Source organism: Rhinoraja longicauda, chromosome 1, assembly GCF_053455715.1.
Source record: "Rhinoraja longicauda isolate Sanriku21f chromosome 1, sRhiLon1.1, whole genome shotgun sequence".
Taxonomy (NCBI): domain Eukaryota; kingdom Metazoa; phylum Chordata; class Chondrichthyes; order Rajiformes; family Arhynchobatidae; genus Rhinoraja; species Rhinoraja longicauda.
In genome coordinates this window covers 64,678,465-64,692,769 of record NC_135953.1, presented here as the reverse complement: position 1 = coordinate 64,692,769, position 14,305 = coordinate 64,678,465, and the positions used below count along the sequence as shown (strand labels likewise).

The 14,305-nt window shown below is 41.6% G+C and overlaps 1 protein-coding gene across 3 annotated transcripts in view; it reads right to left on the bottom strand.

The window, feature by feature from the left end:
* The window catches only part of LOC144593439 (gamma-aminobutyric acid receptor subunit alpha-2-like), a 178,194-nt gene that overhangs the window by 24,415 nt on the left and 139,474 nt on the right, over positions 1–14,305 (bottom strand). For all 3 annotated transcript variants that reach the window (XM_078399021.1, XM_078399004.1, XM_078399013.1), the window contains exon 8: positions 5,977–6,129. In XM_078399021.1, the coding sequence (XP_078255147.1) occupies positions 5,977–6,129 (153 nt within the window). The remainder of the gene's footprint in view (positions 1–5,976; positions 6,130–14,305) is intronic.

Below are 14,305 nucleotides of genomic sequence, written 5' to 3'. Positions count from 1 at the left end.
AAAGGGGTAATGAAGCTTTGGATTAAATAAACAATATTTCACAGATAAATTTAAATGGATAATGAGTAATTTAATAACACAAAGCATTATTTCATGACACTCATGGATAATAGCGTCACCAGACCATAAATTACCATAGGACTATTTTTACATAAATAATTACATTTTATGGCTGCTTTCACTTTAAAGATTATATTTTACAGTTTTTGTATTCAATTATATCAAATCAATTAATCTGGCATTGGCTTTTGGTTCTTGGAGAATTAGCTCAATAATCTATTCAATTTCTATTGTTCATTCTTTATGGTTAGACTACTTTAATAGAAGAAAAAAGAAATCTTCATTCCCTGACTATTTTAGTGGAGAAAGTGCATTAAAACTAACTATTACTCTCATTGACTATTTCAAATCCAGCCTTCCATTAATCCCTATTTCATTTTTTTTTCACACAGGCATAGGTGCTGCTACAATTCAAATGAAGACAGATCATAAAAAATGGCATCAGCAGAGGCCATATTGGCTCTGATGCAAAGCATTCCACACATGCGCATTGACCATATCCTCTGAAAAAACTTCTTCCTTAACCATAGCCTCCCTTTCATCGTAAACAGTATCTTTGACTGTATCTCATCTATTTCCCAAACCTTTACTCTCATTGTTTCTTATCTTAAACAGATGGTACTCATGGTTCTCATCATCCATCTACATGTCTGTATTCAACTGATCAATTTCTATCATCTTTAACAGGATTCCAGCTGTAGACACAACTTCTCCTTTGATTGGGTTTTTTGAGAAGACAAAGACAATCAATGAGGCTAGGGTGGTGGATGTTGTTTACATGGATCTTAGACAGGCATTTGATAAAGTCCTCCATGATAGGCTAATCTAGAAGATCAAAATGTGCAGAATTAAAAGTGACTTGGTTGCATGGATTCAGAACTATCTTACTGACAGAGGGTTGGAGTTGGTGGGATTTCTGCTGTGTATCAAATATATATATATATATATATATATATATATATATTGCTGGGTCGTGAACTATGAAGAAGGCTGTCAAAGTATGCAGCAGGGATATGGATCAATTACAATAAGTGGATAGATGGAGTTTAATGTGTTGGTGAGGTGTTGTACTATGGGATTTGAATGTAAGGGGAAAATATATAATTAATAGCATAACATCTTAACAGAATTGATATCTTGGGGTCCAAGTCCTTATCTTCCTGAAAGTGGCATTACAAGTAGATGGAGTGGAAAAAGAAGGCATATGGTATGCTTGCCTTCATTAGTCGGGGCAATGAGTAGAAGAGTAAGGGTGTCAGATTTAATGGACTTTGTTTAGGCCACATTTGGAGCACTGCGTGCAGTTCCGGTTGCCCCATTACAGGAAGGATGTGGTTTGGAAAGGGTGTAAAGAAGGTTTAACTGAATAATGCCTGGATTAGGCTGCATTAGCTACAGCGAAAGGTTAGGTCCATTGGATTTCAAACTAATCTAAATTAAGTAGAATCCATTTAGGTGTGTATGAGATGAAAAATGTAATGTGGTGCAGTGTGTTTGAAGAAAATGCTTCAATGCAATGTGTTCTGCAGTAATTTTTAATTTGTGATTTAACTAAGTATGGAATCACATAATCCAGTAAAGTGTTAATAAAATAAACAAATTCTTTTTTTTTTACATTAACTGTTACTTTTGATTTCAATATAGAATGTCTCCAACATCAACATTTGATCCTATTCAAATTTGTCATAATGTGCTATTTTTACTAAAAATGTCTTAATTGAATGTCACATCCTCTTCTTTGTGTATTGCAGCATGTTCACAGGTGTTCAGAAAGATATTGACAAGGAAAAGGAATCATAGTTGAACCTGCAATGATGATGGAGCCAAAGCACATACTTATCTGAGGCAAGCTTTCAACATTAAGCAGGCTTAGAATAGACCCATTGACTTATTGTTCCTTAATTCTGATTCAGACATCCATTCTTGATATCCCACAGAGAGATGACATTGTCAAACATCACTGTCTACAATAACTGCACACGGTATACATTTCAGAGAAATCAGGCAGACATATTGTTTACATTATTGCCCATATCCCTAAATATTTATTCACCAAGATCTTACTAAAATTATTACGTTGAGGTGTGATATATAGATAGCTTTAATTAGTCAAAACAAGTGCAGTACTTCCTTGCACTTTATTCACATACAATAATATACTGAAATATCTTTGACTTTAGCAGCATTTGACCTGCTTTTAATTAGTTAATTAAGAAGTGTAATATAATCCAAGAGTTTTCTTCAATCACACGACACCATGTTGGATTTATTTCACCTAAGACATATCCACTTTGGATTTTATTAAACTTTTAAAATTTAGATCAGTTCAATCCAATAACCAGACAATAAATGAAAGGTGAAAACTGATTACAGTAAAACACAAATTAAGTTTTGTTTACTTTTGCAGTAATTCGCTTGCAGCTGAGCCATTATAGAGAGTACAACTTTAATTGACAATTATATGGATCAACATATTTAATAACACCATCTTGCATTCATGTCTTTCCCCATTGTAAAACTGTACACGGTAATGCACAGAAACGTTAATGACCAAAATAACATCCGGTAATCTGTATTTACTGAAATGCATCCAGCTATTTTCTGCATGTCTAGGAAAATTGTTATATTGTGTCCCAATGCCTTGTGCATTATATGTTTTCTGTATCTGAACTGAAACATTGCAATGTGCTTTGTGCCTCTAGTCAGTAGTCCCTGTGATGTACCAGCATTTAATGGCACATGCAAATCATGAAGAGATATAGAACAGTTAATCACATCAAAACTTCCTGAAGAAGTTGCATTATTTCTTTATTCAGTCACCCATCTAATAACAGCTATATGTCACTCATCGCAAAATAAAACCTGCAGTCACCACATTACATTTCCTCTGAAATTCATATAAATGGAAAGAACTATAAAGGAATCATAGGCCTTTTTTTAGGAGCATGATGGAGAACAATATCATACCATAGTTAGGTTACTGAAATTTTCATTTGTGAAAAGGCTAAGAAATTCAGATAGCTGGCGTTTTTTACTGCATTGTGCCCATGGAAACCAATTGTTTCTGGAAGCAGATGTGATTTTGCCATTTCAGGTTGAATTCACATCGCTCTGGACATTTGAGTAGATGTTTCCAGTTAAAATCCACCCAAGTGATAAAGCCTTAGCATCCGATCAGCCACAAATAAGATGATGCTGGGGTGTTACCTGAGAAATTAGGTTTAGGTTTATTGGTGTCATGGATACTGAGATACAGTTGATCACTGTTCTGAGGATGAACTGCAACAGATCACTTCCACAATACCAGTCATGAGAGTTTTGTTCCCTTTCCAAAAGTGCTACCTAAAAGGGACCACTCCTCAATCCAGGGCTGAGAATTTGCCTGAGATAATTTCCTTAAATCTTGCGCAGTCTCCTCCAGGCCGCCCCCTCCACTGTGCCACTATCCTAACAGCAATCCCCCTGTTATCACAGCTATGCTCTGATCTCCAAACCTCCCCAGGCACCTCCCACCTCATCTCCCCACACCAAGACCTCAATTTCTGGCCCTGACCTGTTGGCCATCTGGCTCCAAGTCCTGATGTGGTACCTGACTGCATGCCCACCTCTCCCTGATTTCCATAGACCCAGGCCCAGTCCTGAACCTATGTGTTGATACGTGATGGCTTGTGCTTGGATGTGATTGAATTTTGCAATATGGAGTAAAGAATCAAAAGCAGTTGACATGCTGTGCAAGGATTCTTTAGTGAGTATTTAATATTGTAGATTCATTTTTAGGTCAAAATGTTTTAGAATTTACAGATTTTAATCAGATCTTCTCTGAGACAAACAACTGGTGAGCTGACTGCTAATTATGTTTAAACTTCTTCAAATTTATTCTTAAGTGTCCCAATTGTTGAAGATCATTCAAATCTTCCTTACAAAACTATTCAACAGCATCAGCTTTGGTAAAATACTAATTCCCTATATTTTTCTGTCACTAAAATCTGTGTATAAGAACATTGTCTGTCTGTCTGTCTGTCTGTCTGTCTGTCTGTCTGTCTGTCTGTCTGTCTGTCTGTCTGTCTGTCTGTCTGTCTGTCTGTCTGTCTGTCTGTCTGTCTGTCTGTCTGTCTGTCTGTCTCTCTCTAAAACTCTCGGTTTGTTTGTGTGTATATGTTTATGTGTGTACCATGCCTTCCACACAGCCAAAACGGTACACGATAGCGCAACAATTTTAGGCCAACCCTACTCACCATTCCCCGTGGACTGACTAAACCCTCTTCCCGGCCTGCCTCGCGCCTGACCTTCCTCCCATGGTGCAGCGCGTGGCAGAGGCTGCGGCAGAGGATCCACAAGATGACCGCCCCAGCCGCTCCCCGGCGATCGCAGCCGAGCAGCAGGATCGGCGGCTCCACGCCCGGCCCACAGGAGAAATGGGGCTGAGGTCAGTGCCTTCTCCCTGTCCACTCTCGCCCACCCATGGCCCCGGGGGACACTCCCTGCCCGGCAACGGGTCCATGCAGTCAGGAGACGCTTCGGCTCCATGCCCGGCCCGCAGGAGAAACGGGGCCGAGGTCAGTGCTTTTTCCCTGTCCCCCCTTGCCGGCCCAAGGCCACGGGGGCACTCCGCGCCTGGCAACGGGTCCACAGTAGACCCGAGGGGGGAGCGATGGAGGGGAGGGGGAGGAGGAGGGGTAGGGAGGGGGGAGGGGAGGGGAGAGGAGGGAGGGGGAAGGGAGGGGGAGAGCGGAGGGGGAGTGGAGAGAGGGAGGGGGGAGAGGGGAGAGAGGAGGGGGAGTGGAGAGAGGGAGGGGGGAGAGGGGAGAGAGGAGGGGTGATGGGGGGAGGGTGCTGCACCAATGTAGGAGAGGTTTGGACCCCACTTGGTCTAGTTTCTTTTAAAAATATAGCATATTAAAGTGAACTCATGTGATAAATCTAGAAGCCTTCTCTCGCCCACAACCAATCAGATAATGTATTTTATTTGTTTCTGACTGGTGTCCGATAATTTAACCACTGATTCACAGTTTGATCACAATCCGATAGTAACATACTACTATATGACATCAATAAATGGTAAAGAGGAAAATAATTCAGTCCTTCCAGCTCAGCTGCAAGAGCAGTAGAACTGGTCTACTCATCATGAATTAATTTGTGTCCTAAAACTTATTTTTACCTATTATTTTCAATAATATTACACACTATGACTACATCCCAACCAAATCTATATTAAGCATAGATAAAGTCATTTTCTAAATTGATACTATTGCCCTCTTATTGAAATAACTGTCCATGAACGATCTTACATTGTGGTGTGTCAGCCTAATTTCTCCATGATGAACAAAACCTTATCTCTCCTGCATTCCACTAAATAAATGTCACATTTTAATGAACTTTTGTTGATTTGCCTTTGTACAATTTTTTTTAAACATCGAAATGCAATATAGAAAATAATCATCATCAATCTCAAACAAATGTACAATTATAACTTCAAATTCAATGTGCTCTGCATGTCACCAAGTCCGGGTTTTAATGTAATGCATCAGTTGCAAATACATATACTAATGCAAATAAAGAAACATTTACTACAATTAGTTCAGTGAGGCATTTCACAGATTAGAAAAATGCTCCACTGATACGATACGATAGAACTATATTTATCCCAGGAGGGAAATGGATCTGCCAACAGTCATAAAACATATGGAATTAAAGTGACGAATGGAAACGATTGGGAATGTGCAAAAATTGGGGAGGGGGGTGGGGAGGGGAGTCCGTTTGTCTACCTCAAGATAGAAGGGAGAGGAGTTGTACAGTTTGTTCTGTACTGCATCTTGGTGGAACCACTCTGTTGCTGAAGCTGATTTTTACTGACCAGGCTCTGTACATTGCACACAGATTGTACAGGCTCTTACCTGATTGCAAGTCCTTACTTACCAAAGACAGTCCTTGCAGGCACTGATTCTCTGTTCAACCAGAATGACACTTGTGAGAGTATGACAGTCATGATGCATGGCAGGTACGTCTGGATCACAAAGTATCCGATTTTTCTTTTCAGGTGGAAAAATGTTGTCATGACTTTATATTCGCCTGAAATGAAAAGCAAATTAAGAGTTGGTTTGCAATGGCAAATTAGATTAGTTCTCCACCTCATGTTTTATTCCATTAATTTACAATATAAATTGCATGACAAATGTTACATACTGCATGTACAAATTACAAACCTATTTTACCTTCTTGTTTAACCTGAAATGACCAGTGAGAAAGGTTGAGTTAATTAATTTTGTTTTGCTTTTGGCTGTTGCATTCAGAGTGAAGATATTAAAACTTTAGTAAATGTATCAAAACCAATTATTAAAAACAAGTACGCCATGAGATCTGTGGATGTACAATCATTTCATTGGAATTTATGTTCTTAGTTTATAGCAGAGAAATGTAAAGGTTTTCAAGGACATTTGATTAAACTTGTTAAATTACAAAATATTTCCAAGGACAACAAGTTAAATCAATTTTGCGAGAGACCTCCAGATCTTTACAAGCAAAAGTGCACACAGAGATATTGTCCTAGACATTTAATCATGATGCACCTATATTTTTCAGGGGCATAAAACCAATCAGCAAATGCAACTGGGATGTCGCAGTGCCACAAGCCACACATGACTTTTATTCATTGAATACTGTGTGTGCTGAGTGCAGAGGTTTTGTCAATCCATTTGCCAAACCTAACTGACACCTACCCTGTAAAACAGATTCAATTCACACAATTAAACGGAACCAGGATGGGCCACACATGAGCAAGCAGGTCCTTGCACCAGTTGTAATTGTTAACTGGACATCTTTTGCCAAAGTCTAGGTCAGCCAATAAGACTTTTGGAGCAGGAGAAATTCGAATTTTTCTGATTAGGAAAAAAAGAATCCATCCTTTACCAACCATGAAAAATTGAGACTTGCCCCTGGAGCACTTTAGAATAACCAGGTATAAGAGATATAAGAGAGAAGCTAGTGGTAAGGCTCTCTTTGTAATGCAGATCCAAGCAGAGGATGGGTAGAGCTCTGATCAAGAGGATCTCTTCCATGGAGTTGACCAAGAGTCAGGCTCTTGAGTCCAATTCCTCTCCAGAGCCAATGGTGCATTCAAAACCCGCCATAACAATGACACGTCACCTTCTGAAGACAGTGTCTGAACTGCAATGTTTGTAATGTAATGCCATCATCACTTTGAACTTCTTAGATCCAGACCATCAGGAATGGGCTGGGTTATTAGCCACATTCAACATCACAGTATATCAGAGATGCTCTCTCCCAAAAGTGTAGGAACATCACTACCTTCAACAGGAACATAGGCTTCTTGAAGGTTCAGGGATGATGAGTGCATCCAAGTAGCACTTTAAGCTCCACTTGGAACACAGATGCTATCATTTCTGAACATCCAAATAATTGCAATATCATATGTGCATGAACGTCCTGTGCCAAGTTCATTCTGTTATAGTCCACTCTGCTCACGGTATTTTACTGTGATGGGTAATTATGGGTAATGGGAGTCTTGATGGTGAGGACTATACTGCCTATTCGCGGCTCTTCAAACCAGACTGGAATCTCACTCCTCAGACAGAACATCATGAGAACATCTGTCTCATGAAATCAGATAGAATGCAGCGGAGAGCTTCTGTGGGGTAGTCAAAACTGAATACCATTGTCTGGATTCCTTGGCCCATCGTACCCAACAGAGATTACCTAACACTGTACTATCATCGGTCCCCTTTGATCTGTGTTTTCACACCTTACCCTTCCATATCTCTGTCTCACTCTCCCCTGACTCTCAGTATGAAGGGTCTCAACCCAAAACATCATCCATTCCTTCTCTCCAGAGATGCTGCCTGTCCTGCTGAGTTACTCCAACATTTTGTGTCTATCTTCTAAGTTATATAATGTAGACAGCTGAAGGTCTTATATAATGTAGACACCTAGCAAGTGAGCGATAAGGAGCACAAAGTAAGGAAGAAAGACTTAATAGTGATGATAATTCCTTTCAGACCACACCTTACTGCCTTCAGATACACATTGAGACCCCATTCTAGAAAATCAGCCAGAAAGATTGTGATCTATTGTTAAATTCCTCATACATTGAAATACTCATTTGAAAGAATTAAATACATAACAGAACTTTGGAACGTGCATAACAAAACACAACACCAAAGACAGAAATGCCGTGTTCCCCCACTTGTATCCTATCTCTTTCCAACTGTGCAGTGGCATTTTAACATGCCTCATCATGATGCCTTTGCTGAACATGATGCCAAGACCAACTCTGATCGAACTGCACATAGTCCATATTCCTCCATTCCCCCCATACCAACAGGCCTGTGCAAAAGTCTAAATGTCACTATTTCGGGTCGAGACCCTTCTTCAGACTGATGTCAGGGGAGGGGGCATGGCAAAGATAGCAGGAGACAGGAAGAGAGTGGGAGAACTGGGAAGGGGGAGGGAAAAGAGAGGGACCGAGGAACTATCTGAAGTTAGAGAAGTCAATGTTCATACCGCTGGGGTGTAAACTGCCCAAGCGGTATATGAGATGTTCCTCCAATTTGCACTGGGCCTCACTATGACAATGAAGGAGGCCTATGACAGAAAGGTCAGACTGGGAGTGGGAGGGGGAGCTGAGCCACCGGGAGATCAGGTTGGTTAATGCAGACTGAGTGAAAGTGTTGAGCGAAACGATCGCAGAGCCTGCGTTTGGTCTCGCCGATGTAGAGAAGTTGACATCTGGAATAGGGGATACAGAATATGAGGTTGGAGGAGGTGTAGGTGAACCTCTGCCTCACCTGAAAAGACTGTTTGGGTCCTTGGATGGAGTCGAGGGGGGAGGTAAAGGGACAGGTGTTGCATCTCCTGTGGTTGCAGGGGAAAGTGCCTGGGGAGGCGGTGGTTTGGGTGGGAAGGGATGAGTGGACCATGGAGTTACGAAGGGAATGGTCTCTGCGGAAAGCAGAAAGGGGTGGAGATGGGAAGATGTGGCCAGTAGTGGGATCCCATTGGAGGTGACGGAAATGTTGGAGGATAATTTGTTGTGTACGACGGCTGATGGGGTGGAAGGTGAGGACAAGGGGGACTCCATCCTTGTTACGAATGGGGAGAGGGGGAGCAAGAGCGGAGCAGCGAGATATAGAGGAGCCCCTCGTGAGAGCCTCATCTATAACAGAAGAGGGGAACCCCTGTTTCCTAAAGAATGAGGACCTCTCTGATGCCCAAGTATGAAACACCTCATCCTGGGCGCAGATGCGGCATAGACAGAGGAATTGGGAGATGGGGATAGAGTTTTTACCGGAAACAGGGTGGGAAGAAGTGTAGTCAAGATAGCTATGGGAGTCAGTAGGTTTGTAGTAGATGTCGGTCACTAATCTGTCTCCTCTGATGGAGATGGTGAGATCCAGAAATGGTAGGGAGATGTCGGAGATGGTCCAAGTATATTTAAAAGCAGGATGGAAATTAGTGGTGAAATTTATGAAATCAGTGAGTTCTGCATCGGTACAAGAGGTAGCAGCAATGCAGTCGTCAATGTAGCGGAGGTAGAGTTTCGGGGATGGGGCCAGTGTACGCATGGAACAGGGATTGTTCGACATACCCGACAAAGAGGCAGGCATAGCTGGGGCCCATGCGAGTGCCCATAGCTACGCCTCGGATTTGGAGGAAGTGGGAGGAGTCAAAGGAGAAGTTGTTGAGCGTAAGAACCAGCTCTGCTAGGCGGAGGAGAGTATTGATAGATGGAAAATTGGCTGGTTCTGCGGTCGAGGAAGAAACGTAGGGCTTCAAGACCATCCTGGTGGGGGATGGAGGTGTAGAGTGACTGGACATCCATGGTACAGATGAGGGAGTGGGGGCCTGGAAACTGAAAGTTATTGAGGAGACAGAGAGCATGTGAGGAGTCTTTAAACTTTGCTCACCTCACCTTAAAACTATGCCCTCTTGTATTTGATTTTTTCATCATGGGAAAAAGATTTTGACTGTCTACCCTATTTATGCCTATCATAATATCTCTTCTATCAGGACTCTTTGTAACTTCCGGCATTCCAGAGAAAACACTTAAGCTCTGTTCAAACTCTCTCTTTAGCTAATACACCCTGCTGCATGCGTCTTTTTGGTAAACCTCCTCTGCACCTTTCCAAAACCTTCACATCCGCCCTGCTATGGCAACCAGAACTGCACACAGTACTCCAAATATAGCCAAACCAAAGTCCAATAAAGCTGCATTATGACTTGCTGACTCTTATGCTCAATGCCCTGATCACTGAAGCATACAATATGCATGCAATATGCCACTCTACTCTTTACCACTTTCAAGGAGTTATGGACTTGGACACCAAAATCCTTCTGTACATCAATGTTGTTAAAGGTCATGTCAGTAATTGTATATTTTCCTCTTATATTAGAGCTCACAAAATTCAACATCTCACACTTGCTTGGATTAAACTCTATCCGCCATTTCTCCACCCATTTCCGCTATATACTTTGACGGCCTTTCTCACAATCTATGATCTCATGATCTCAGTAATCTTGGTGTCATTGGCAATCACAAACAGCAGAGACCCCAGCCCGGTGGAACTACGCTGGTCACAGATCTCCAGCCTGAATATTGCTCTTCCACCACAACCCTTTCTTCTGTGAGTAAACCAGTTCTGAATCCATACGGCCAAGTCATTGTTAATCTTGTGCATCTTAATCTTCTGGATCAGCCTGCCGTGGGGCACCTTATGAAATGTCTTACTAAAATCCAAGTAGTCAACATTCATCTTGCTATCCTCATCAATCACCTTTGTCACCTCCTCAAAAAACTTATCGTTAGTAAGAAACAACCTGTTGTGTACAAAGCCATGCTGACAGTCCCTAACTAACTCACTCCATTCAAATGGGGCTAATACCTATCCAGAAGAATAATTTCCAATAGGTTTTCTATCTCTTACATGAGCCTCAACAGCCTATCCTTACCTGAATTTTCCTACTTCCCTTCTTTAACAATGGAACAACATTAGCTAGTTCTATAGAACCTCATGTATAGCTAGAGAAGACACAAAGATCTTCATCAAAGCACCTGCAATCTCCTATCTGCCCTGTCCCAATAACCTGGGATAGATCCCTTCAGGTCCTGGAGATTTATTTACCTTAATGCTTTTGAAAGTCCCCAAGCCCTCCTCCTTCTTAATCTCAAACTACCCTTGCATATTAGTATTCTCCACACTGATCTCACTATCCTCCTTGTCCTTCTCCTTGGTAGAAAACAGACGCAAAGTACTCATTTATTTCCTCGTCTACATCCCCTGAATCCAAGCACAAATTCTCTCCTTTATCCTTGAGCAGATATACCTTCTCCTTGGTTACCTTCTTAGTTTTAATGTGGGTATGAAAAGCCTTGGGATTTTCTTTAATCCAACTTGCTAAAACCATTTAGTTTCAAATCGTCACATCTGCAAATATCAGGCCAATACTTGTACCATTGAATAAATGTAGCTTTAAATAGATTTTTAGTTGCTTTCAATCAGACTAAATTGAGAGTAGACACCCAACTGAATTCAAACATTAATGTTAATTTAAACAAATCTGCTGCATTTATACTTGTTCGTCAAATGGGCAAATAATTACTGTAGCATCACATTTCAATTTCATTTCCTGTAGCTTTTTTTGAGAACTCCAAAAACTCTCGAAACGGATCAGTTCCAGATGACATATCCTGTTATTCCAAAACACTGCCAAACGCCATGATAATACTAAATACCTAGTCAAAATCATGTACAAATTATAAATCAGTGTCTTGCACTCAGCTTGTTACTGCTATTTACTAATTGTTATCTGGGTATCCTTTAAAATGTAAGTGATTATTCGCTGATTTGTAAATAACCAGAATTGAAGCAATTAATCAGGTGGCAAGCCCATTCAGCATTCATAATGTAGCAGCTACCAATTTAGGTGTGAATGAGGCAGAGTTTGCGTTACATACTGTAGATGTAACCCATACCATTCAGTTAGTCCAGGTAAAGAGCAGTGTTTGATGTAAATTTGGTGAATGCAGAAACAAGCATCCTTTTCCAGACTCCAAAAAACAAAATTAAAGCTTGGATAATCTCTCCTAACTGTACTTTATCAACTTTTTATTTCAGAAAGCCAAACGTTCTAGAATCAGGCAGTGGGAACTTGTAATGAACAACAATGAACTTGTGAAATTTATTTGTCTTTCTCATTGCATGTGAAAGTTCATAGAGATTAATATATTTAAAACCTAATATTTATTTTCCCCCAATAATTACAATTATAAAAAGGGACACAAAAGTTCTTATGTTCTTGCAGATCAAATACAATGCAAGATATTGGCAATGGCATTCTCCCTTGATGCTCTTTTTCTTTGTAATGAAATACAATGCTTTATTTTGTAAATAATCACATTCAGTTGGCGGGTCATATAATCAGGATTAAAGCATTTCACAGGCCAGGCAGCTGAAGGGCGTGTCCCACTTACGCGATTTTAAGGCAACTGCCTGCGACTAGGCTGTCGCTGACAGTTCGCCGGGGTATCGCGGGCATGATCGTGTGGAATCTTCAAAGAATCGTAGTGGATCTTGGCGCACCGCTGAGAAATCAACCGGATTGAAATTTCTCGGCGACAGCTGGCTTGTCGCCAGGTATCGTTGCTTATTGCGGGCGCTGTCGCATGCTGTCCCCAGGTTTGCTAGGTTGTCTTAGATGCAATTAGAAGCACGTAATATTAAATTAAGTAAAGTAATTTGAAGATACCATAAAATACTTGTGTTTAACCAATTTATTTACCGTCAGGACATTTGACAGGTAGATTGGAGACGACAATTTGACGGTCAGGTAAGCGTGGGAATTTTCGCGATGTTTATGGCCATCAGCGATTACATTTAAAGTAGGCTCCCAACCCAGATATGCAACCCAGAAACCAGATATGCATCTCCCGTACATTTTCAAAGAATGCCCACACACTGCACAAAAATCCATTTAACCACGTTTAAAATTAAATTTCTTAATACTACTATTAGTAAACTGGAAGTAAATCCAGTTTATGCCTTGTTACCGTGAAGCTTGGTTTTCAAGTAACCCAGGCAAGATGTTATATTTCAAAACTCTCAAGTAATTACAGACTTGTCAGTGATTTCGGCGAAAATCAGGACGCCGGAGAATCATTGACAGCGTGGGAATTTTGCGATGTTTCCGAAGACGGTGTAATCTCGACCTGACTCGGCATTGTCGTGGTCATTGTCGTCGGGTAAAAGAAAATGTTGGCGATCTGCTACGACTTTGACAGTCGTTGGCAGTCGCCTAAAAAATCGCTTAAGTGGGACAGGCCCTTTACTGGGAAAATTCTGGGAGGGAGTGGGAACAGAGGGCCGGTAAGCAGGCTGACTGCGGGAGGAGTGTGCCACTGGAGGCCCGGGAACTGCCTGGGGCTGGGCTGGTTCAGGCACCGATCCAAAAGGCCGAGTGTGTGGACCGGACACAGCCTGCAGCTGCACAGAGCAGTGGAGCACCTGTGATGCTTATCTAAGATGTATCTAAGTGCTTATGTCAAGAGTCAAGAGAGTCAAGAGTGTTTCATTGTCATACTAGACCAAGTGGACCCATTGGGCCCAAACTTCTGTGGCATTGGTGCAGCACCCTCCCTCCCTCCCCTCCCTCATCCCTCCTCCCCATCCCCCCCTCCTTCCCCTCCCTCCTCCCCTCCCCTCCCCCCATCACCCCCTCCCCTCGCCTCCCTCCACCCCCTCTCCCCCTCACCCCCCTTCCCCCCACTCCATCCCCCTCAACCCCCCTTATCCTTCCTCCTCCCACCCTCCCTCCACTCCCCCTCCCTCCCTCCCCCTCCCTCCCTAGGAGATAGATTTAAACTTTAAAATGTGAATAACTTAAAAAATATAACACTGATTTCAATTAAACTTCTATTAGCACCAAAGGGACGACGGTGAGTAAGGTGGGCCTAAAATTGTTACGCTATCGTGTACCGTTTTGGCTGTAGTTCAGGAACAAGCAAACAAACAAACAAGAGTTTTAGTATATAGATGTCCCAGATAGAACTATTTAATTCTTACTTGAATTACTTGAATCATTTGGAGATATAGCATGGAAACGGGCCATTCGGCCCACCAAATACACACTGATCAGACTTGAAATTCTTATGTATAGTGGTACCTGTACTGAACTGTGTACAAAAATTAATTTTGCTGTACCTCGATACATGACAAATAAAGTATTTATCTTTATC